Source organism: Pseudophryne corroboree, chromosome 2 (assembly GCF_028390025.1).
Source record: "Pseudophryne corroboree isolate aPseCor3 chromosome 2, aPseCor3.hap2, whole genome shotgun sequence".
Classification (NCBI taxonomy): Eukaryota; Metazoa; Chordata; class Amphibia; order Anura; family Myobatrachidae; genus Pseudophryne; species Pseudophryne corroboree.
In genome coordinates, this window is record NC_086445.1 from 489789760 (window position 1) to 489812401 (window position 22642).

General features: G+C 46.5%; 1 protein-coding gene across 8 annotated transcripts in view; it reads left to right on the forward strand.

Annotated features, from left to right (window-relative positions):
- Positions 1-22642, forward strand: part of LOC135030212 (sex comb on midleg-like protein 2) — a 377407-nt gene that overhangs the window by 162045 nt on the left and 192720 nt on the right. For all 8 annotated transcript variants that reach the window (XM_063953917.1, XM_063953923.1, XM_063953919.1 and 5 more), the window contains one exon: positions 6315-6558. In XM_063953917.1, the coding sequence (XP_063809987.1) occupies positions 6315-6558 (244 nt within the window). The remainder of the gene's footprint in view (positions 1-6314; positions 6559-22642) is intronic.

A 22642-nucleotide genomic window follows, 5' to 3' on the forward strand; every position in this document is an offset into this window, starting at 1 on the left:
GGCTACTGGACACCATTAGCTCCAGAGGGATCGGTACGCAGGTCTCATCCTCGCCGTCCGTCCCGGAGCCGTGCCGCCGTCCTCCTCACAGAGCTGAAGGTAGAAGCCACGTGAGTATGAGAAGTTAGAAGACATCAGAGGCGGCAGAAGACTTCACTGTTCTTCACTGAGGTAACGCACAGCACTGCAGCTGTGCGCCATTGCTCCCATTCACCTCACATACTGTGTCACTGTAAGGGTGCGGGGGGGGGGGGGGGGGGGCGGCAAATAAACCTCTCCTGGCAAAAGATGGGTATATACAGCCGGACACTGTATATACCTACGAGGTCCCGCCAAAGTTTTGTATTTTAGAGCGGGACAGAAGCCCGCCGCCGAGGGGGCGGGGCTTCTCCCTCAGCACTCACCAGCGCCATTTTTTTCTCCACAGCACCGCTGAGGAAGCTCCCCGGACTGTCCCCTGCTTAGATCACGGTGACAAGAGGGTTTTAAAGTAGAGGGGGGGGGCACATAATTGGCGAATTGAGTATAAAAGCGCTATCTGGGTAAACATAAATATTGTGTTTTTGTCCTGGGTTATTATAGCGCTGAGTGTGTGCTGGCATACTCTCTCTCTGTCTCTCCTAAGGGCCTTGTGGGGGAACTGTCCTCAGATAAGAGGGTTCCCTGAGTGTGTGGTGTGTCGGTACGTGTGTGTCGACATGTCTGAGGTAGAAGGCTTTTCGAGGGAGGAGGAGCAAATGAATGTGGTGTCGCCGTCGATGGCGCCGACACCTGACTTGATGGATCTGTGGAATGTTTTAAGTGCCAATGTAAATTTATTGCACAAAAGATTGGATAAAGCTGAAGCTAGGGAACAGTCAGGGAGTCAACCCATGCCTGTACCTATGTCGCAGGGACCTTCGGGGTCCCAAAAGCGCCCACTATCCCAAATAGTTGACACGGATACCGACACGGATTCTGACTCCAGTGTCGAATATGATGATGCAAAATTACAGCCAAAGGTGGCTAAATGTATTCGATATATGATTATTGCAATAAAAGATGTTTTGCATATCACAGAGGAACCCCCTGTCCCTGACACGCGGGTACACATGTATAAGGGAAAGAAAACTGAGATAAATTTCCCCCCCTCACATGAGCTGAACGAGTTATGTGGAAAAGCTTGGGAATCTCCAGACAAGAAACTGCAGATTCCCAAAAGGATTCTTATGGCGTATCCTTTCCCGCCAACGGACAGGATACGGGGGGAATCATCCCCTAGGGTGGACAAAGCTTTGACACGCTTATCCAAAAAGGTAGCGCTGCCTTCCCAAGATACGGCTACCCTCAGGGATCCTGCTGATCGCAAGCAGGAGGTTACCCTGAAGTCCATTTATACACATTCAGGTACCTTACTCAGACCGGCTATTGCGTCGGCATGGGTGTGTAGTGCTGTAGCAGCATGGACAGATACCTTATCAGCGGAAATTGATACCCTGGATAAGGATACCATCCTATTGCCCCTTGGACATATAAAAGATGCTGTCTTATATATGAGAGATGCACAAAGAGACATTGGTCTATTGGGTTCGAGAATCAACGCTATGTCGATCTCGGCTAAACGAGTCCTTTGGACCCGACAATGGACAGGTGATGCCGACTCAAAAAGGCATATGGAGGTTTTACCTTACAAGGGTGATGAATTGTTTGGGGAAGGTCTCTCGGACCTGGTCTCCACTGCTACGGCAGGCAAATCTAATTTTTTACCTTATATTCCCTCACAACCTAAAAAAGCACTGCATTATCAAATGCAGTCCTTTCGATCAAATAGAAACAAGAAAGGCCGTGGATCGTCCTTTCTTGCCAGAAGTAAGGGCAGAGGGAAAAAGCTGCACAACACAGCTAGTTCCCAGGAACAGAAGTCCTCCCCGGCATCTGCAAAATCCACCGCATGACGCTGGGGCTCCACTAAGGTAGTCCGCCCCAGTGGGGGCACGTCTTCGAATTTTCAGCCACATCTGGGCCCACTCACAGGTGGATCCCTGGGCAATATTTTCCTAGGTTACAAACTGGAATTCGAAGAGGTGCCTCCTCGCCGGTTTTTCAAATCTGCTCTGCCAACGTCTCCTCAAGGACGGGAGATAGTGTTAAATGCAATCGACAAATTGTATCTTCAACAGGTGGTGGTCAAGGTTCCCCCGCTTCAACAGGGTAGGGGATATTACTCAACCCTGTTTGTGGTTCCGAAACCGGACGGTTCGGTCAGACCCATTTTAAATTTAAAATCCCTGAACCTATACTTGAAAAGGTTCAAATTCAAGATGGAATCGCTCAGGGCGGTCATCGCCAGCCTGGAAGGGGGAGATTTTATGGTATCTCTGGACATAAAGGATGCATACCTTCATGTTCCCATATATCCACCTCATCAGGCGTACCTGAGATTTGCGGTACAGGATTGTCATTACCAATTTCAGACGTTGCCGTTTGGGCTTTCCACGGCCCCGAGAATTTTCACCAAGGTAATGGCGGAAATGATAGTGCTCCAGCGCAAACAAGGTGTCACAATTATCCCGTACTTGGACGATCTCCTCATAAAAGCGAGATCAAGAGAACAATTACTGAACAGCGTGTCACTTTCACTGAAGGTGTTACAGCAACACGGCTGGATTCTCAATATCCCGAAGTCACAGCTAGTTCCTACGACTCGTCTACCCTGCTTGGGCATGATTCTGGATAAAGGCCAGAAAAGGGTGTATTTGCCAATAGAAAAGGCTCAAGAACTCGTGACTTTGGTCAGGAACCTATTGAAACCAAAACAGGTGTCAGTGCATCACTGCACGCGAGTCCTGGGAAAGATGGTGGCATCTTACGAGGCCATTCCATTCGGCAGGTTCCATGCACGGACCTTCCAATGGGACCTACTGGACAAATGGTCCGGGTCGCATCTACAAATGCATCGGTTGATCACCCTGTCCCCCAGGGCCAGGTTGTCTCTCCTGTGGTGGCTGCAGAGTGCTCACCTTCCAGAGGGCCGCAGATTCGGCATTCAGGACTGGGTCCTGGTGACCACGGATGCGAGCCTCCGAGGTTGGGGTGCAGTCACACAAGGAAGGAACTTCCAGGGTCTTTGGTCAAGTCAGGAGACTTGTCTTCACATCAACGTCCTGGAGCTAAGGGCCATATTCAACGCCCTTCGTCAAGCGGAGACTTTGCTTCACGACTTACCAGTTCTGATCCAGTCAGACAACATCACCGCAGTAGCTCATGTAAACCGCCAGGGCGGCACAAAGAGCAGAGTGGCAATGGCGGAAGCCACAAAGATTCTACGCTGGGCGAAAAGCCATGTAAGCACCCTATCAGCAGTGTTCATTCCGGGAGTGGACAACTGGGAAGCAGACTTCCTCAGCAGGCACGACCTGCATCCGGGAGAGTGGGGACTTCATCAGGAAGTCTTCACACAGATTGCAAGCCAGTGGGGCCTGCCCCAGATAGACATGATGGCGTCCCGCCTAAACAAAAAACTGCAAAGGTATTGCACCAGGTCAAGAGACCCTCAGGCGGTAGCGGTGGACGCACTAGTGACACCGTGGGTGTTCCACTCAGTATATGTTTTTCCTCCTCTTCCTCTCATCCCAAAGGTGTTGAGAATAATAAGAAAAGGAGGAGTTCGGACAATTCTCATTGTTCCAGATTGGCCACGAAGGGCCTGGTACCCGGAATTGCAGGAGATGCTCACAGAAGAGCCGTGGCCTCTTCCTCTAAGACAGGACCTGTTGCAACAGGGGCCCTGTCTGTTCCAAGACTTACCGCGGCTGCGTTTGACGGCATGGCGGTTGAACGCCGGATCCTAGCGGAAAAGGGCATTCCGGATGAGGTCATTCCTACTTTGATAAAGGCTAGGAAGGATGTGACAGCTAAACATTATCACCGTATATGGCGTAAATATGTTGCTTGGTGTGAGGCCAGGAATGCTCCTACACATCTGGGCCGTTTCCTTCACTTTCTACAAACTGGAGTGAATTTGGGCCTAAAATTAGGCTCCATTAAGGTTCAGATTTCGGCATTATCCATTTTCTTTAAAAAAGAATTGGCTTCACTTCCAGAAATACAAACTTTTGTAAAGGGAGTGCTTCATATTCAGCCTCCTTTTGTACCTCCGGTGGCACCTTGGGACCTTAACGTGGTTTTGAGTTTCCTTAAGTCGCACTGGTTTGAACCACTTCAGACAGTAGAGTTAAAATATCTCACTTGGAAGGTGGTTATGTTGTTGGCCTTAGCTTCGGCTAGGCGAGTGTCAGAATTGGCGGCTTTGTCTCACAAAAGCCCCTATCTAGTTTTCCATATGGATAGGGCGGAATTGCGGACCCGTCCTCAATTCTTGCCTAAGGTGGTGTCATCCTTTCATATGAACCAACCTATTGTGGTGCCGGTGGCTACACGAGACTTGGAGGATTCCGAGTATCTGGATGTAGTCAGGGCTTTGAAAGTTTACGTGGCCAGGACGGCAAAAGTCAGGAAAACTGAAGCGCTGTTTATCCTGTATGCAGCTAACAAGGTTGGCGCTCCTGCTTCAAAGCAGACTATTGCTCGCTGGATCTGTACCACGATTCAGCAGACGCATACGACGGCTAGATTGCCGTTACCTAAATCAGTCAAGGCCCATTCCACTAGGAAAGTGGGCTCTTCTTTGGCGTCTGCCCGAGGGGTCTCGGCACTACAGCTGTGCCGAGCGGCTACTGCGAAATTCTACAAATTTGATACCCTGGCTGAGGAGGACCTCCTGTTTGCTCAATCGGTGCTGCAGAGTCATCCGCACTCTCCCGCCCGTTTGGGAGCTTTGGTATAATCCCCATGGTCCTAACGGAGTCCCCAGCATCCTCTAGGAAGTAAGAGCAAATAAGATTTTAAACCTACCGGTAAATCTTTTTCTCGTAGTCCGTAGAGGATGCTGGGCGCCCGTCCCAAGTGCGGACTTCTTCTGCAAGACTTGTATATAGTTTTGCTTACATAAGGGTTATGTTATGGTTGCTTTCAGTTTCCGATTGAAGCTATGTTGAATTTCATACTGTTAACTGGTTAGTTTATCACAAGTTATACGGTGTGATTGGTGTGGGCTGGTATGAATCTTGCCCTTGGTTTAACAAAAATCCTTTCCTTGTACTGTCCGTCTCCTCTGGGCACAGTTTCTCTAACTGAGGTCTGGAGGAGGGGCATAGAGGGAGGAGCCAGTGCACACCCAAATCCTAAAGTCTTTCTTAAAGTGCCCATGTCTCCTGCGGAGCCCGTCTATCCCCATGGTCCTTACGGAGTCCCCAGCATCATCTACGGACTATGAGAAAAAGATTTACCGGTAGGTTTAAAATCTTATTTTTACATCAGCTTTTGTTGTGCCTTTTATGTACAAATAGAATAGCAGTTTTTTTTTGCTATGCTCTTATGAGTTAATTAAGCAACTTTAATTTTTCTACTATAGCTTCTGTACATTACAGATCCAAATTCTAGCTGCTGATTACTAATACAGACCTCAATTCTGGTGGATACTGTACATCACACAGAAGGAATGCTATCTATGTACTCTCTTAAAATGTAGCATGCAATCTCGGAATGGAAATGACCTTACTGATCCTTAGGTGTCTACTTGATAATCACCATAACAGGCCTCCGATCCACAGATCTTATTTAAAAATCAATTTTGAGAATTTCAGAATAAACACCATGGGCAGACTTCAATTCTTTTCCTGCCGGTAGCCAGTAGATGGCGCCCAAATAGAGGTATTCAATTGTAGCTTTGTTCAGGGGTGAATGCCTGTCTGCGTCTGCATTTCAGCTCACAGCCCCCCAGGGGTGGCGAGCTGAAATGCGTGAAAAGTGACCCGTTTGGGTGCCCAAATGGCACTTTTTCTTGCGATTGTGCCCAGCACTTTGGTCGGATTTAGCTGATTTATGCGGCTAAACCCGACATCTATGGGCGCACTAGCCGTGCTAAAAAGAAAAAAAATCAATTGACTATCACCCGCGATCTCTAATTGAAATAGATAAGGTCGATTAAATCTTCAAATGCGGTCAACATTAGTATTTCTGTCCAAAAATTACCAGAGTGCAGTATCAACAGCTTTATGCGCAGCGCATCCAAGCTTAATAGCATGTTTGGGAACCTTGTATTCATTGAAGAGGTACCTACCACTGCTATTAAAGTGCGAATACCACTGACCGAATGGCAGTTATTCACAAAATCCATGTACTGGTCCATTAATAGTGTGTGTGGTACAGAACATGAAAGAAATAGTGAAAGTACTAGCTTAATTTATTAATAATTCATCATTATTATCAACCAGGAACCTCAAAAGCCATCTCAGAATTTATTTAAAACTGGAATGAAGCTAGAAGCTGTGGACAAGAAGAATCCTTTTTTAATCTGCCCGGCTACAGTTGGCGATGTGAAAGGAGAAGAAATCTTTATCACATTTGATGGATGGAGAGGAGCGTTTGACTACTGGTGCAAATATGACTCTCGTGACATCTTTCCGGTCGAGTGGTGTAGTATAACTGGAGATTCGTTACAGCCCCCTGGAAACAGTGGTAATTATTCTTCTGTACATAATGAGTATGTTGTATTATCTGAATTGGACCATGATAGTGACATTACTACCTGCACACAAACAGTTAGTGATTATTTTTTCTTGCTAGTGTAAAATAGATGGTGAAATCAAATTTCTGGTGTATTAAATTTCTCTTACGTCCTAGAGGATACTAGGGTTCCATTTAGTACCATGAGGTATAGACAGGTCCACTAGGAGCCATGGGCACTTTAAAAATTTGAGTGTGTGGGCTGGCTCCTCCCTCTATGCCCCTCCTACCAGACTCCGTTTAGAAAATATGCCCGGAGGAGCCAGTCACACTTACGGAAGCTCCTGCAGAGTTTTCTGCAGTTATTTTTCTGTTTGTTATTTTCAGGCAGGTCTGGATGGCACCAGCCTGTCTGCTTCGTGGGATTTGGGGGAGGGGGGGGGGGGGACGGGGGACGGCCCAACCTCTTTACGGGTTAATGGTCCTGTTCCCCGCTGACAGGACACTAGCTCCTGAAGGAACTATTTGTAAGCCCCGCTATGGAGAGCGTACATCACCGCAGCACGCCGCCATCCCTAACAGAGCCAGAAGATAGAAGAGTGGTGAGTACTAAGCCGGCGTCCCGGTTAGCGGGTCGCCACTCATTATGGCGGCATGAGATTACGGAGATGCACGGCTTCTCACCGGGGCGGATTGCGTCTCCAGACTCTGTACACAACTGCGTCTCAGTACACTGTACCCACACTAGCAAAAAAAATCCTTAAAACGGTTCTGTCTCCATTTTAAGCATAAATTACCTCAGCCAATATAAAAAAAAAGGAAGACCACGCACCATTGAAGGGGTGTGGCTTAACTATGAGAGGATCCAGCAGCTCACAGCGCCATTTTCCCTCTGCAGTGGACACAGACGCCGACTGACAGGGACGTGCAGCTCCTCCGGTGTGACTCCAGATTACCTCAGCGGTACCAGTGGATCATAGCAGGGGGGAGTGATTATTAGTGTACTAAGTTCCCAATCTGGGTACTTAGTTTGCGACCCGGCTAAGCTTGGCATTAGAATAAGGGGGCTGTGTGCTGGCTCCAAATACCTATGCGTCTCCCTGGAAGGGCTATTTGTGGGTTATTTGTGCTTTTAACCTTTCCTGTTTGTGTGTGTGCTGTCACATTTACAATATGTCAGGCAAAGAGTGTGTTTCATGTATGGCAGAGAGTTCCTCTTCAACAGGGAGCTCACTACCATGTACTCAGTGTAGTGCACCTTCTCAGGCTAGCGGGGCTGACCCAGTGTGGCTGGATTCCCTCAAAGGAATTCCAATATTTCTAATAAATTGTCCTGCAATGAGCAAGAGACGCAATACTTAAGTCAGTCTGTGGATGAGATTATGAACAGAGACTCCGTCCCCAAACAAGCGTCTCAGTCCCTTGCCATTTGTCCAGAAAAGCGAACTCTGGCCCATATCCTGCAGTCTAATGCTGAGGGGTCAGACATGGAGGTGGATTCAGAAGGGGGGGACGCTGCTCTGTCACAGGGAATAGAGGCTCTTATAGAAGCTATCAGAGAGGTTCTGCAAATTCCTGATAAAGTGGCAGAGGAGTGTGGGGAATCTTATTTTAATGTAAAAAAGAAGTCCTCAGTCACTTTTCCTGTGTCAAAGGAATTGAATACCCTGTTTGAAGAACCGTGTGTTAATCCTGATAAGAAATTTCAGATTCCTAAAAGGTTAATCTCATATTTTTCTTTTCCTCCTGAGGATAGGAAAAAATTTGAAAATCCACAGATAGTGGATGCATCAGTATCCAGGCTGTCACGGAAAATTGTGTTGCCTGTCCCTGGTGCAGCCTCCCTGAAAGACACGGCTGATCGCAAGATTGAGACTACACTCAAATCCTTGTACACGGCTTCTGGGGTGGCCCAGAGACCCACTATAGCATGTGCGTGGATTACTAAAGCCATTGCTAGATGGTCAGGTAACCCACTTGAGGGGTTGGATTCCTTATCTAGGGGGGAGATTGTTTTACTCCTGCAACATATACAGGACTCTGTGAACTTTATGGTGGAAGCCATAAAACAAGTGGGTTTGCTTAATGCACGCACCACGGCTATGGCAGTGTCAGCACGCAGGGGCTTATGGTAACGCCAGTGGACTGCGGACGCGGACTCCAGGAAAAGCGTGGAAGGCCTACCCTTCACAGGAGAGGCCTTATTTGGATAAGAACTAGACAAATAGATCTCCAAAGCGACTGCGGGTAAGTCTACATATCTTCCTTCTGCAGCTCCCCCAACTAGGAAGACTTACTCAGGACCTACCTTACAGTCCTTTCGGACTGCCAAGCTTAAGCGCAAAGCCAGAGGATCCTCTACAGCCACCAGAGGCGCTAGAGGTAAACCACGCAAACCAGCAGCTGCCAGTTCTCAGGAACAGAGCTCTAGCTCTGCTTCCTCAAAGCCTTCAGCATGACGGTGGACTGCGATGCCTGGAAGACTGGCAGGTGGGAGCCCGACTAAAGTTTTTCAGTCACATCTAGATAACATCATGCCATGATTCCTGGGTCATAGATCTTATTTCCCAGGGCTACAGACTGGAGTTTCAGGAGCAACCACTCAGATTCTTCAAATCAGGCTTACCAGTTTCACAAGAGGCAAGTATAACCTTACAGGATGCCATTCAAAAACTGGTACAGACTCAGGTCATTGTTCCAGTTCCACCTCATCTCCAAAACAAGGGATATTGGGGGTCATTCTGAGTTGATCGCTGGCTGCCATTGTTTGCTGCGTAGCGATCAGTGAAAAAAGGCTAATCTGCGCATGTGTATGCACCGCAATGTGCACGCGCGTCGTACGGGTACGCAGTCCTTTGTGGTTTTGCACTGGTTCTAGCGACGATTCCAATCGCACAGCCGAACGCAAGGAGATTGACATAAAGATGACGTTTATTGGTGTCAACTGACCGTTTTCTGGGAATGGTTGGAAAAACTCAGGCGTGGCCGGGCGGGTATCTGACATCATTACCGTGTCACTCGTCGCAGCAATCATCGCACAGGATAAGTAACTACAGGGCTGGTTTTGTTTTGCACAAAATGTGTTTGCAAGCACTTCGGCTGCTCAGGCGTTCGCACTCCTGCAAAGCGAAAATACACTCCCCCGTGTGTGGCGACTATGCGTTTGCACGGCTGTTTTAAAACTGCTAGCGAGCGATCAACTCGGAATGACCTCCATTATTTCAACAAGTTTGTAGTACCGAAACCGGACGGTTCGGTAAAGCCGTTTTTATATCTAAAATCGTTGAACCCGTACTTACGAGTGTTCAAATTCAGGATGGAGTCTCTGAGAGCGGTGATCTCTGGTCTGGAGGAGGGGGAATTACTAGTGTCTCAAATATCAAGGATGCGTACCTTCCCGTTCCGATCTGGCTGCCTGACCAGGCTAATCTACGGTTTGCACTGCAGGACTGTCGCTACCAGTTCCAGTCCCTGCCATTTGGTCTCTCCACGGCACTGAGGGTGTTCTAAAAGGTGATGGCCGAGATGATGTTTCTCCTTTGCAAGTAGGGAGGGAACATAATTCCGTACCTGTATGATCTTCTGATAAAGGCACCGTCCAGTGAAAGGTTGTTGGACAGCATTGGTCTCACAACCAAACTACTCCTGGATCACGGGTGGATTCTAAATCTTCCGAAATCTTACTTCGAGCCAACTCGGAGGCTCCCATTTCTGGGAGTGATACTGGACACAGATTCGCAGAAGGTTTTTCTGCCGTTGGAAAAGGCATTGGTAATCCAGTCGATGGTTCGGGATATCCTGAAGCCAACCCAAATATCGGTGCATCTATGCATTCGCCTTCTGAGGAAAATGGTGGCCTCTTACAAGGCTCTTCAGTACGGCAGGTTGCATGCAAGACCCTTCCTGCTCGATCTGTTGGACAAATGGTCCAGATCACATCTTCACATGCACCAGAGGATTCGTCTTTCGCCAAGGACCAGGATCTCCCTTCTGTGGTGGCTACAGACTTCTCACCTAATCAAGGGCCAACGGTTCTGGATTCAGAATTTGATTCTGCTAACCACAGACGCAAGCCTCAGAGGTTGGGGATCAGTCACCCAGGGGGTGCAGTGTCAAGGAAGTTGATCAAGTCAGGAAGTCGTCCTTCCAATCAACATTCTGGAACTCTCTCTCTCTCTCATATATATATATATATATATATATATATATATATATATATATATATATAAAATCCAGAAATGGCAGCACTCTACGAGGACTTCAGAAATATATAAATAACGAGGCAAACACCCCTGTTGTGCTGTTAACGTTTCAGTTGTTTAAAACTTTCGTCAGAACAATACAAACATTGAAAGACTCTTACCTTTATACATTCACCATCACCCCCTCTGCTTCCACGGCGCGGCAGCCAGGCGGGTCCGGATGACGTCACCCGCCCACATGTGCGGTGCACTCCTTCCCCCGTTGGCGCCGATTACCTAGGAAACATGTACACAAACACATAAAATGAAAACAAAACAGTGCAAAAAAAACTAATTTCGTGCTATTCAGTACACATCAATAATGAAATTCAAAGGCTCGTTCTATTACATTAATTATGCACATTAGAGTATATAAACTAACTCTTACAACGGACTTTAGAGAAAACAATGTAGGCCCAGTTGTTCATTCAAGCCTGCTGGAACAAGGGTATTCAGTCGGTGAATCCACCTAGCCTCTCTACGAAGGAGCGCTTGATTCCTGTCTCCACCTCTTAAGCTAGCGGGTTGCTGGTCAATAATTTTATATTTCAGCGATGCCAGATTGTGCTTAGCCAATTTAAAATGCCGCGCTACTGGCTGTGCTTGCTGGTCTCCCTCCAGTGCAGCTCTGATGGCCGATCTATGCATTGCCATCCTTTCACGGAACTGCCTGGAAGTTTTGCCAATATAGTATAGCCCACACGGACATCTTATAAAATAGATGACGTGTGTGCTGGTGCAGGTGAGAACTTTGGTAATTTTAATGAATTTGCCCGTCTGAGGATGTGGAAAGCCAGGGCCTGTTTCCGTGTAGCTGCATGTTGTGCAGCCAACACATTTATAGCACCCTGGTTTCCTTGTTAAAAATGTGGCTATAGGCTCTGGTTTACGACCAGAGATGTCATTATGGACCAACAGGTCCTTGAGATTCTTATTTCGTGTATATGAGGGTAACAAGGTATTGGATTTGAACATAGGCAGATCTCTATTAGAGGTAATGATGGACCAGCTCTGGTGGGTGACTTTCTTAATCTCACTACTATATGAGCTGTATCTTTGTACAAATGGGTTTTTGTTTTTTAACAAATCTGATTTCGGGACCCCAGCCAGTAATAAATCTTCCCTATTCATGCTCAAAACCTTATCCTTGGTAGCCATCAAATTCGACCAATCGTAACCCCTTGCCTTAAAATCCATATCCATCCTCATGATTTCTTTATCAGTTTTGGCCAGATCATCTGAAATACGATGTGCCCTCAGGAATTGAGAGTATGGTAGACTGTACTTAATGTTAGGGGGATGGAAACTAGATGCATCTAAGACAGTATTTTTATCTGTCGGTTTCTTATATAAATTGGTACGTATCCTTCCCTCTATGAGTGAACTTTCCACATCCAGATAATTGACACTAGTATCACTAACTGACGCTGTGAATTTTATGTTAGCATCCATACTGTTTATATGTTTCAGAAATTGATCAAAAGACACCTCCGTTCCCTGCCAAATCAAAAATAAATCATCTATATACCTAACAAAAAACTTTATGTTCTTAGACACTTCTATATCAGCAAAAAACATATCTTTCTCAACCTCGAACATGAAGCTGTTAGCAAAGGCCGGAGAAACACAGCTGCCCATAGCACAACCTTGGCATTGTTCAAACCACCTCCCATCAAATAGGAAGTAGTTTCTGAACAATGTCAACTGCAGTAATTCAATAAAGAAACTTATATCAGGGCCATTATAAACTGGTGAACTGGATAGCAATCTTCTGGCAGCCCCCACACCTCTCCCATGCGGGATATTAGTGTAGAGGCTAACCACATCCAGTGTGCACAACAAACACCCTCTGGTAGTCGTGGTAGCATGCTCAATTTTTTAATAAGACTAGTAGTGTCCTTTAAATAAGTAGATTGTGATTGAATTACTGGTTAGAAGTAATAGTCCAGAAATTGTGAGGTTTTATAGAATATTGAGTCTCGTGCCGAAATTATCGGCCTACTGGGCGGATTCCGGGGATCCTTGTGGATCTTTGGTATGGTGTAAAAAATTGGGGCCACGGGATGACCCTGAATAAGAGTGTCACGGACCTCAAGTGAAATAATGTTGTCACACACTGCCTTCTCCAACATAATCTTGAATTCCTTATTGTATTTATTGGTGGGATCCCCCCCAACTGTCTATAAACGGTAGTGTCCAATAATTGTCGGTAGGCCTCCTTCTTGTAATCCACTAAATCCTGAATGATGATGCCCCCACCTATTATGTTTGGGTCTTTGCTGAGTGTAGCCAGGGCATTCCTCTCATTCTTGTTGAGGTTGTCCTTGGTATGAGCTTGTCGCTTAGAAAGTCCCATGACATTGGAATCAAGTCCTCTTGCAAAGCACTTTAGTGAAGTATTGTTCGTGATGGGGTCAAATTGTGATTGTTTCTTTAGTTTCTTAGGTACATCAGATCTCGTCTTGGCCGGTGGTTGATTCGCAAAGAACTCTTTAAGTCTTAGTCGTCTATTAACCCTATGGGTATCGATTTTCCATTGAAACTCATCGAATTTCTGAGCTGGAATAAATGATAGTCCTTTATTTAGGAGAGATAGCTCATCTGCTGTTAATTCTTTACTTGATAGATTGAAAACTATGTTGTTTTCTTGCTTCTCGATCCTTTTTTCGGTTCTTTTGCATTGCCCCCCGCGCCTCGTGCGTTGTCTTTTTTTACGCCACGCATGATCCGTGTACACCTAAAGGGGGTTTACCCACATTGGAACTTGCCGGTGTATCACGATCACTAGGTGAAGTATGATCTCCACTTGATGACTCCTGATTTGGCCTCCAGCGTGAGCTCTGATCTTCCCTATTGAGCATGAATAGGTAAGATTTATTACTGGCTGGGGTCCTGAAATCAGATTTGTTAAAAAACAAAATCCCATTTGTACAAAGATACAGCTCATATAGTAGTGAGATTAAGAAAGTCACCCACCAGAGCTGGTCCATCATTACCTCTGATAGAGATCTGCCTGTGTTCAAATCCAATACCTTGTTACCTTCATATACACGAAATAAGAATCTCAAGGACCTGTTGGTCCATAATGACATCTCTGGTCGTAAACCAGAGCCTATTTTTTAACATTTTTTACATTTTTAACAAGGAAGCCAGGGTGCTATAAATGTGTTGGCTGCACAACATGCAGCTACATGGAAACAGGCCCTGGCTTTCCACATCCTCAGATGGGCAAATTCATTAAAATGACCAAAGTTCTCACCTGCACCAGCACACACGTCATCTATTTTATAAGATGTCCGTGTGGGCTATACTATATTGGCAAAACTTCCAGGCAGTTCCGTGTAAGGATTGCAATGCATAGATCGGCCATCAGAGCTGCACTGGAGGGAGCACAGCAAGCACAGCCAGTAGCGCGGCATTTTAAATTGGCTAAGCACAATCTGGCATCGCTGAAATATAAAATTATTGACCAGCAACCCGCTAGCTTAAGAGGTGGAGACAGGAATCAAGCGCTCCTTCGTAGAGAGGCTAGGTGGATTCACCGACTGAATTCCCTTGTTCCAGCAGGCTTGAATGAACAACTGGGCCTACATTGTTTTCTCTAAAGTCCGTTGTAAGACTTAGTTTATATACTCTAATGTGCATAATTAATGTAATAGAACGAGCCTTTGAATTTCATTATTGATGTGTACTGAATAGCACGAAATTAGTTTTTTTTGCACTGTTTTGTTTTCATTTTATGTGTTTGTGTACATGTTTCCTAGGTAACCGGCGCCAACAGGGGAAGGAGCGAACCGCACATGTGGGCGGGTGACGTCATCCGGACCCGCCTGGCTGCTGCGCCGTGGAAGCAGAGGGGGTGATGGTGAATGTATAAAGGTAAGAGTCTTTCAATGTTTGTATTGTTCTGACGAAAGTTTTAAACAACTGAAACGTTAACAGCACAACAGGGGAGTTTGCCTCGTTATTTATATATTTCTGAAGTCCTCGTGGAGTGCCGCCGTTTCTGGATTATATACATGCTACTATAGCTGGATGGCACCTGGGGCAGGTGGAGTGCCGGTAATTTGTTGTGTTATATTTATTTACTCACCATGAAAAAGGGACGTGTCAGTCCCGAAACGTTGGATTATGCAGTAATCTTTAATACAAGTTTTGACTACTGAACAGTCTCTGAGTGACGCTGAATATTTACCACGTACATGTAATTGAATCTCCTTCAGAGGGCACCAGGGCAGCTGCGATCGATCGTGGGAGTGCCGGTCCAATTCATATCCATATATATATATATATATATATATATATATATATATATATATATACGCCCTTCTGCAGGCCTCATATCTTATTCAAGATCGGGACATTCTGGTTCAGTCTGACAATGTGACGGCAGTGACGCACATAAACCGACAAGGCAGAACGAAAAGCAGGGCAGCAATCTCAGCGGTATCAAGAATTCTCATCTAGGCAGAAAATCACGCTGTGGCGTTGTCGGCGGTCTTCATTTCGGGAGTAGACAACTGGGAAGCAGACTTCCTCAGCAGACACGACCTGCACCCATGGGTGTGGGGCCTTCACCGGGAGGTGTTCAAGTGCTCTGCATGTCAATGGGGATGTCCACAAATCGTCATGATGACCTTTCGTCTCAGCAAGAAGCTCAAGCGGTATTGTTCCAGGTTGGGAGACCCACAGGCAGTGGCGCTGGACGCCCTGACAACTCCATGGGTCTATCAGATGGTGTACATGTTCTCTTCACTTCCTCTGATCCCAAGAATTCTGAAAAGAATATAAAGGGAAAAGGTTCAAGCAATTCTCATTGCTCCAGACTAGGTAAGAAGGGCCTGGTACGCGGACCTTCTGGAGTTGCTCCTGGAAGATCTGTGGCCTCTATCTCTTCGCGAGGATTTTCTGCAACAGGGCCCGTTTGTATATCAAGATCTTACCATGGCTACGTTTGACGGCATGGAAGTTGAATGGCTGATTCTAGCCAGGCGTGTCATCCCTGACAAGGTTATCCCGACTATGGTCCAAGCCAGGAAGGGGGTAACGTCTAAACATTAACACCGTATTTGGAAGAAATAAGTCTCTTGGTGTGAGAGCAGAAAATATTCTGCGGTAGAATTTCATCTGGGACGTTTCCTGCTTTTTCTGCAGTCAGGTGTGGATGTGGGCCTACGTCTGGGCTCCATAAAAGTCCAGATTTCGGCCTTGTCCATTTTCTTTCAGAAACAATTGGCTTCTCTACCTGAGGTCCAGACGTTCTTAAAAGGGGTTCTTCACATCCTGCCTCCCTTTGTGCCTCCCACGGCACCTTGGGATCTCAATGTGGTGCTGCAGTTCCTCTAATCGGACTGATTTGAACTGTTACAGGAGGTAGACGTAAAATATCTTTCGTGGAAGACTGTCACACTGTTGGCCTTGACTTCAGCAAGACGTGTGTCGGAGCTGGGGGCGTTGTCTCACAAGAGCTCCTATTTAATTTTCCATGAGGACAGAGCAGAACTCAGCACATGTCAGCAATTTCTTCCTAAGGTGCTGTCTGCGTTTCACATCAACTAACTCATTGTGGTTCCGTTTGTTACCGACGCCTCTGTTACTTCAAAGTCGTTTGATATTGTGAGCGCTTTGAAGGTGTATGTGAAGAGAACAGCTCGTCGCAGGAAATCGGACTCGCTGTTTGTCCTTTCCGATCCCAAAAAGTTTGGATGTCCTGCTTCAAAGCAGTCCATTGCGCGCTGGATCAGGCTTACTATCGAGCATGCTTATTCCACGGCAGGATTGCCGGTTCCGAAATCTATATAGGCCCACTCGACTAGGTCGGTGGGATCTTCTTGGGCGGCTGCCCGGGGTGTCTTGACCTTACAGCACTGCCGAGCAGCTACTTGGTCAGGTTCGAACACGTTTGCAAAGTTCTACAAGTTCGATACGTTGGCCTCTGAGGACCTTCAGTTTGGTCAATCAATTCTGCTAGAACCTCAGCACTCTCCCACCCGATTTGGGAGCTTTGGTGTACTTCCCCATGGTACTAAATGGACCCCAGTATCCTCTAGGATGTATCCCCTAGGACGGACCCCAGCATCCTCTACCGGTAAATCCGTTTCTCGTAGTCCGTAGAGGATACTGAGCGCCCGCCCAGTGCTTCGTTCTTCGTGCACTGTTACTTGGTTAAGTATTCTGGTTTGTCAGCTGTTGCTGTTCCTGTTTCAAGTTTGGTTAGCATCTCTTTCCTCTTGTTTGTGTGTGCTGGTTCGGAATCTCACCACTATCCTTTTATCCTTCTCTCAAAGTATGTCCGTCTCCTCGGGCACAGTTTCCTAGACTGAGTCTGGTAGGAGGGGCATAGAGGGAGGAGCCAGCCCACACTATCAAATTCTTAAAGTGCCCATGGCTCCTGGTGGACCCGTCTATACCCCATGGTACTAAATGGACCCCAGTATCCTCTACGGACTACGAGAAAAGGATTTACCGGTCGGTAATTAAAATCCTATTTTCTCTGTGCCAGCTGCATGTGATCGCCATATAATAAATAGCGGCAGCCTGGCCACTCTCCTGAGCCCGTCCCCCCAAGTGAGGTCCCGCTTGCTGGAGCTGGGTGGACGCTGCCGTGAGGTCTGACGGCTGTGCCACATCCTACTGCAGCGCTGCTGTCCTCCGTCTGCTCGCGGCTGTCCACCGTCTCCCCGCTGGTCTCTCTCCTCTCCGGTCCCTCATCTCAATTCGACTTTTTTTAAAGTCGAATTGAGATGGGCATTGAATAGCCCTTGTCAGATCCATTCCGACAAATGCATGTCGGAATGGATCCGGCCTTAATTGAATATTCCCCTAAGTCTGTATTTGTTATTTCTATCATCTATAATGTGCTTTCTGGATTACTTGTAACCTTCCTAATTTACTGTTATGGGGGATATTCAATTATTGCCAAATTTTCCGACACGCCATGCCTTTTTCTTTTTTTTGCTGAATCGGCATGGGCGAAAACGGAACTAAAAGTGGGCGAAAACGTCTGCAAATTCTACAAAATGCGTGTATCGTCAGCGAATTCGCCAATCCATGTGGTTTTCGCCCGTGCCTGAATTTTCTACTAGTTGAAAAAATGGAACGGGTATTGAATAGGTCGAATGTAAATTTGATCTAAAAATGGGCGAACAGGGCCGTTTACAACGGCACTAGTTGAATACCCCCCTATATTGGAGTAGGCATCATTTTACTTGAGTAGAGCTTGCTAACACACCAGCTTCCACTCCTGACTAATTTGAATATACATAGAAAGAAATCATTTACAACTGCTCCACTCAAGTAGGGTTTCATTATACCAAAAATGTCATTCTTTACCTTGTTTTAATTGATCTTCTGCTCCTTGTTTTTATTTTTTTATTTTTTTTATTATATTTCCCTTTTGTCTGTATGCTTGAGGAATGGTGGTGTTAGAATGTAACAAATACCCAGGAATAACCCATGGTACCAAGCAGAGTCACGTGCCTTGGACATCCGTCTCGAGTCTTTTCAAACATAGCCGAGACCCAGGGGCTGCAAGCCTTGGCAATGTCGCAGGTCAAAAGGCTATGTTGAAAGGGTTATAATTGTTAACGGAATTTGTGTTTTGTCACGCACACACTGGAAATACTACATCACTGATTGCACGAAAAATCACAATTATTATTATTATTTTTTTACATAGCACTTAGAGGATTGTTGATTCGGGTCGGGATGCTGTTAAATAGTTATATGTGCTGTAGTGTTAATGAAGCTGGATGGCTTGATAATGCTGTTCCTCATGCAGGTTACTAACAGCAGTAGAAGCTTGATGCTACAATATTGTTAGGAGAATAGATATTGAGAAAAGGGGTTGGGATAGCCCTTGGCTGTAGATGAATGTAGGATATCTTGGAGCAGACTGCAGTATACTAGAACTGGGTGCCGAGAGCACAACTGAAGCAGGTGGTAGGAAACACTGGAACTGGGTGCTGAAGCATGACTGAAGCAGGCTTCAAGAATACACTGGTACTGGGTGCTGGAAGCACAGCTGTAGCAGGCTGTAGGAAACACAGGAACTGGGTGCTGAAGCGAGACTGAAGCAGCCTTCAAGAATACACTGGTACTGGGTGCAGGATGGACAACTGAAGCAGAATACAATGATATATGCTGTGAAGCAGTATTGAAGCAGGTATGTAGGATTGTACTGGACGGGAATGCTGTGCAACAATACTGGAGCAGGTTTGCTGGGTTGCACTGGAACAGAATGCTATGCAACAATACTGGAGCAGGTTTGCTGGGTTGCACTGGAACAGAATGCTATGCAACAATACTGGAGCAGGTTTGCTGGGTTGCACTGGAACAGAATGCTATGCAACAATACTGGAGCAGGTTTGCTGGGTTGCACTGGAACAGAATGCTATGCAACAATACTGGAGCAGGTTTTCTGGGGCACACTGAGGCTGAATGCTGTGAGCAGATACTAAAGCAGGTGTGCTAGAGCAAACAGAGACAATTATGAAAATGTGTTCTATAACACACTGGGATAGCTTGCCGAGGAGCAAATACTGGAGCAGAAAGTGAGTCAGGGTACTCCTCCTCTGAGAGACGTTGTACTGGAAATGTACTGTTGCAGTTTTGGATTTAAATAGGGCATCCTGAGCACTGATAAGCTGGGTGAGACGTGACTTAAGTTGCTTGGAGCTGGTTAAACTGAACGGATTGTGATATAGTCCAAAATAATTGCGTCCATGATGCAGAATAGTTTGAACCGCCAGGAGTGGAATTGTAGGCACATTTACAGATAAGGTATTATAGACTCTGGGAGAGCCACAGGCTGGCTGAGGGTATACAGATGACACAGTAGTGGTATTTTAACAGACTATAAATAAGTGTGATCCAGGGTTGGACTGGACTACAGGGGCACAGGGGAGATCCCTGGTGGGCCCCACTGTTTGGCCCCCTTACCCCTCGAGATCAGGTTCTAGACTGTGTACTTGAATTATACAATATACATAATTTATGTTACAGTGCATTATACTGCACAGGACTATGGTGTCTTTTCTACAATGGATTCATCTTGCAAATGATGTAATATATTTATAAAGAGGTCCAGACCATACTCTCTAATGGTTAGCTAAGCCTCTGTGTTGACTGGCCACACCTCCTCTGGAGGCTGAACACAGCCCTATGCATGGGCGCCTACCACAGCATTCCCCTGGTGGGCCTTTCATGCCCCAGTCTGACACTGGTGCGATCCCTGATTTAATTCAGATTGGAAAATAAGGTACCGAAGCCAACCAGTAAACGTTTGCCTGGTGTTCTAGGAGCTAGGTGCTTGTCATTTTTGCTTAATGGCTTGGCTGTACCTAATAGCTACACAGCAAACTCCAGTTTCAAATATCTTAAATTCTCATTTATATATATTGACTAGCTGAATGCCTGTGCTTCGCTACAGAATTGAAAGAATAATGCCAATCTGCTGTTCCGCTGCCCTATTAGCCCTCTTACTGCTCCATTCTCATCTCCACTGTTAGCTTCCTCCTCACCTCCCGGCGCTGTCATTCAGTCCCGTTGTTTTCTGCATCACGTGATTTTTTTTGTTACGTTACGTGCCCCAATAGTCTGCCCACTGGTCCTTTGCAGGCCCCGTATGCAATAACGTACGGGACCTGTAACCTCTCCTCGTTCAGTAACTGCACTTTTGCCCGGCTCATAACAGCTCCCATCCACAATGGCGAGCCCTGAGTGACTGCAGCGGAGGAGCAGCACGGCATTCGTTAGTTCATAGTTATATAGAAGAACAATAAAATTAAACTTTGCGCTTCAAACCAAGGTGCTGCAATGTGCTTGACACCCACCAACGAAGTGTCAGAAAAAGCAAATGTACAATAAATGATAGATGCACTATGCGCTCCTTAATTGGGATGATGTTAATGTCCAAACAGTCTTATGAAGATGTCAGAGTGGTTCTTCCTTTATAGAAAACAGCCTCAGAAAAAAGAGAAGAAAGGACACAAAACACTCCTCATAGTGTGTATCAGTCAAAACATAGCTTGGACTGTGTAACGCACAAAACACAAACTGGGGGGAGGGGGGAAAGATTTACTTTGTACCCTTTTTAGGCCTCCACTAGGCCAAATTTCACGACTAGAACAGATGAATCCTTCATGGAACCACTATGGCGTTAACCAGCTGGAAACCTCCACACATTAGGGTTGATTCTGATATGGTCAATCCTTATTTTCCAAATCTCCCTCAAAGAGATATAAGCATGCTCCACATAGTATAGTATGTATAAAAATCAATTTTAATGAATAACATAAAATCACATTAAAACAAAAGCATGGTACCGTGTGAGGCCTTGTTGGTCCCAAGGCATAAGCAAACACATGGACAAGATAGATGGTAAAACCCGGGTATAGCTGTCCTCCTGGTTGCTCTACAAAGGATACCACACCGGCTCTTCCAAAGTACACCTGCACACCAACGCGTTTCAACTCAACAGAGTCTTTCTCAGGGTGGATTATGGTGATGTAAGCATACAACTTATTTATACCCTGTGCAATTACCACTCCCACTTCCTGAAAACGCGGGGGAGGGTCCGTGGCAGCATGCAGTTAAAAATCCATTAAACAATTCATAAATCAATAATAAATGTATAATATATCCTGATATAACAATATATATAAGCAGGACCTTAAAAAGTATAAAACTTTTACAATAAAGCATACCTATTTAAAACATACCTATTTAAAAGTATTTTGTCACACATAAGATAGAGCAATACAATTCCGTTTTTTAGGATCACTAATTGGACAGTCGCGGGATCATGTGAGCGGTGGCTGGCCACAGATTGGATGTCTGCGCTCCAAAACATGTGGAACGCAAACCAGGAACAACGAGGCGGCCGTGGATTACACTTCCGAGTTTCATGGCTAACAGGAAGGGGCGTGATCCATCTAAAACGGATGCCCCAGTGTAATTGCGTTCCAGAGCTCCTGGAACGCAAATGGGAAATGACACGGCGGGCCAGACAGGAAACTGACTTCAAATGCGTTCCACGACTCATGGAACGCACAGGAAGTGCTTTGGAAGAGCCGGTGTGGTATCCTTTGCAGAGCAACCAGGAGGGCAGCTATACCCGGGTTTTACCATCTATCTTGTCCATGTGTTTGCTTATGCCTTGGGACCAACAAGGCCTCACACGGTACAAGGGAGGCCAATCCCGGGATCGGGATTGGCGGGATCCCGGGATTTAGTCCCAAAAACGGCTGGGATTCAATCCCGGGATTGGAAGCTCCAATCCCGGGGATTGAGGGATCAGCGTTGAGCGTCCTCAGGACGCTCAGGCGCTGCCCGTCTCCCCCCGCATGTGAAGTCACAAAGAGCCAGCTGTGCGATTGGTGCGGGCGGAGAGACGCAGCGACAGCAGCAACTCGCCGCAGCCTGAGTGCGTCTGTCCCGCCGCTGCCAGAGCACGCTGTTTGTGTACACGGCATCGGATCCCAAAGCGGCATCTGCGAGTCGCGGCAGCGCGGACCGAGCTGACTACCTGAATCCCCTGGAGCAGGGGATGAGGTATGAGGTATTGCTAAGGTGCAGAAGGTGGCGGGTGATCCCTGTGGCTCCAACCGGGCATCAAGTCACCGATTCCAGGCAGAAGAAGCCTGTGAACCGCCCCCTTTGGGTACTCTGCTAAGGGCACCCTCCCAGTAACACTCTTGCACCACTTCCTGGGCACATGCTGGTGTGTGTTCTCCTAGCTGGGGTCAGTGACCAGTGAAGGGTAGAGTAGTGTGCACAATACTTGCTGGCAGTAATGGGCTACACCTATACCCACTGCTATCCCAGCATCTGACCGAGTTCCCACACACACAGCA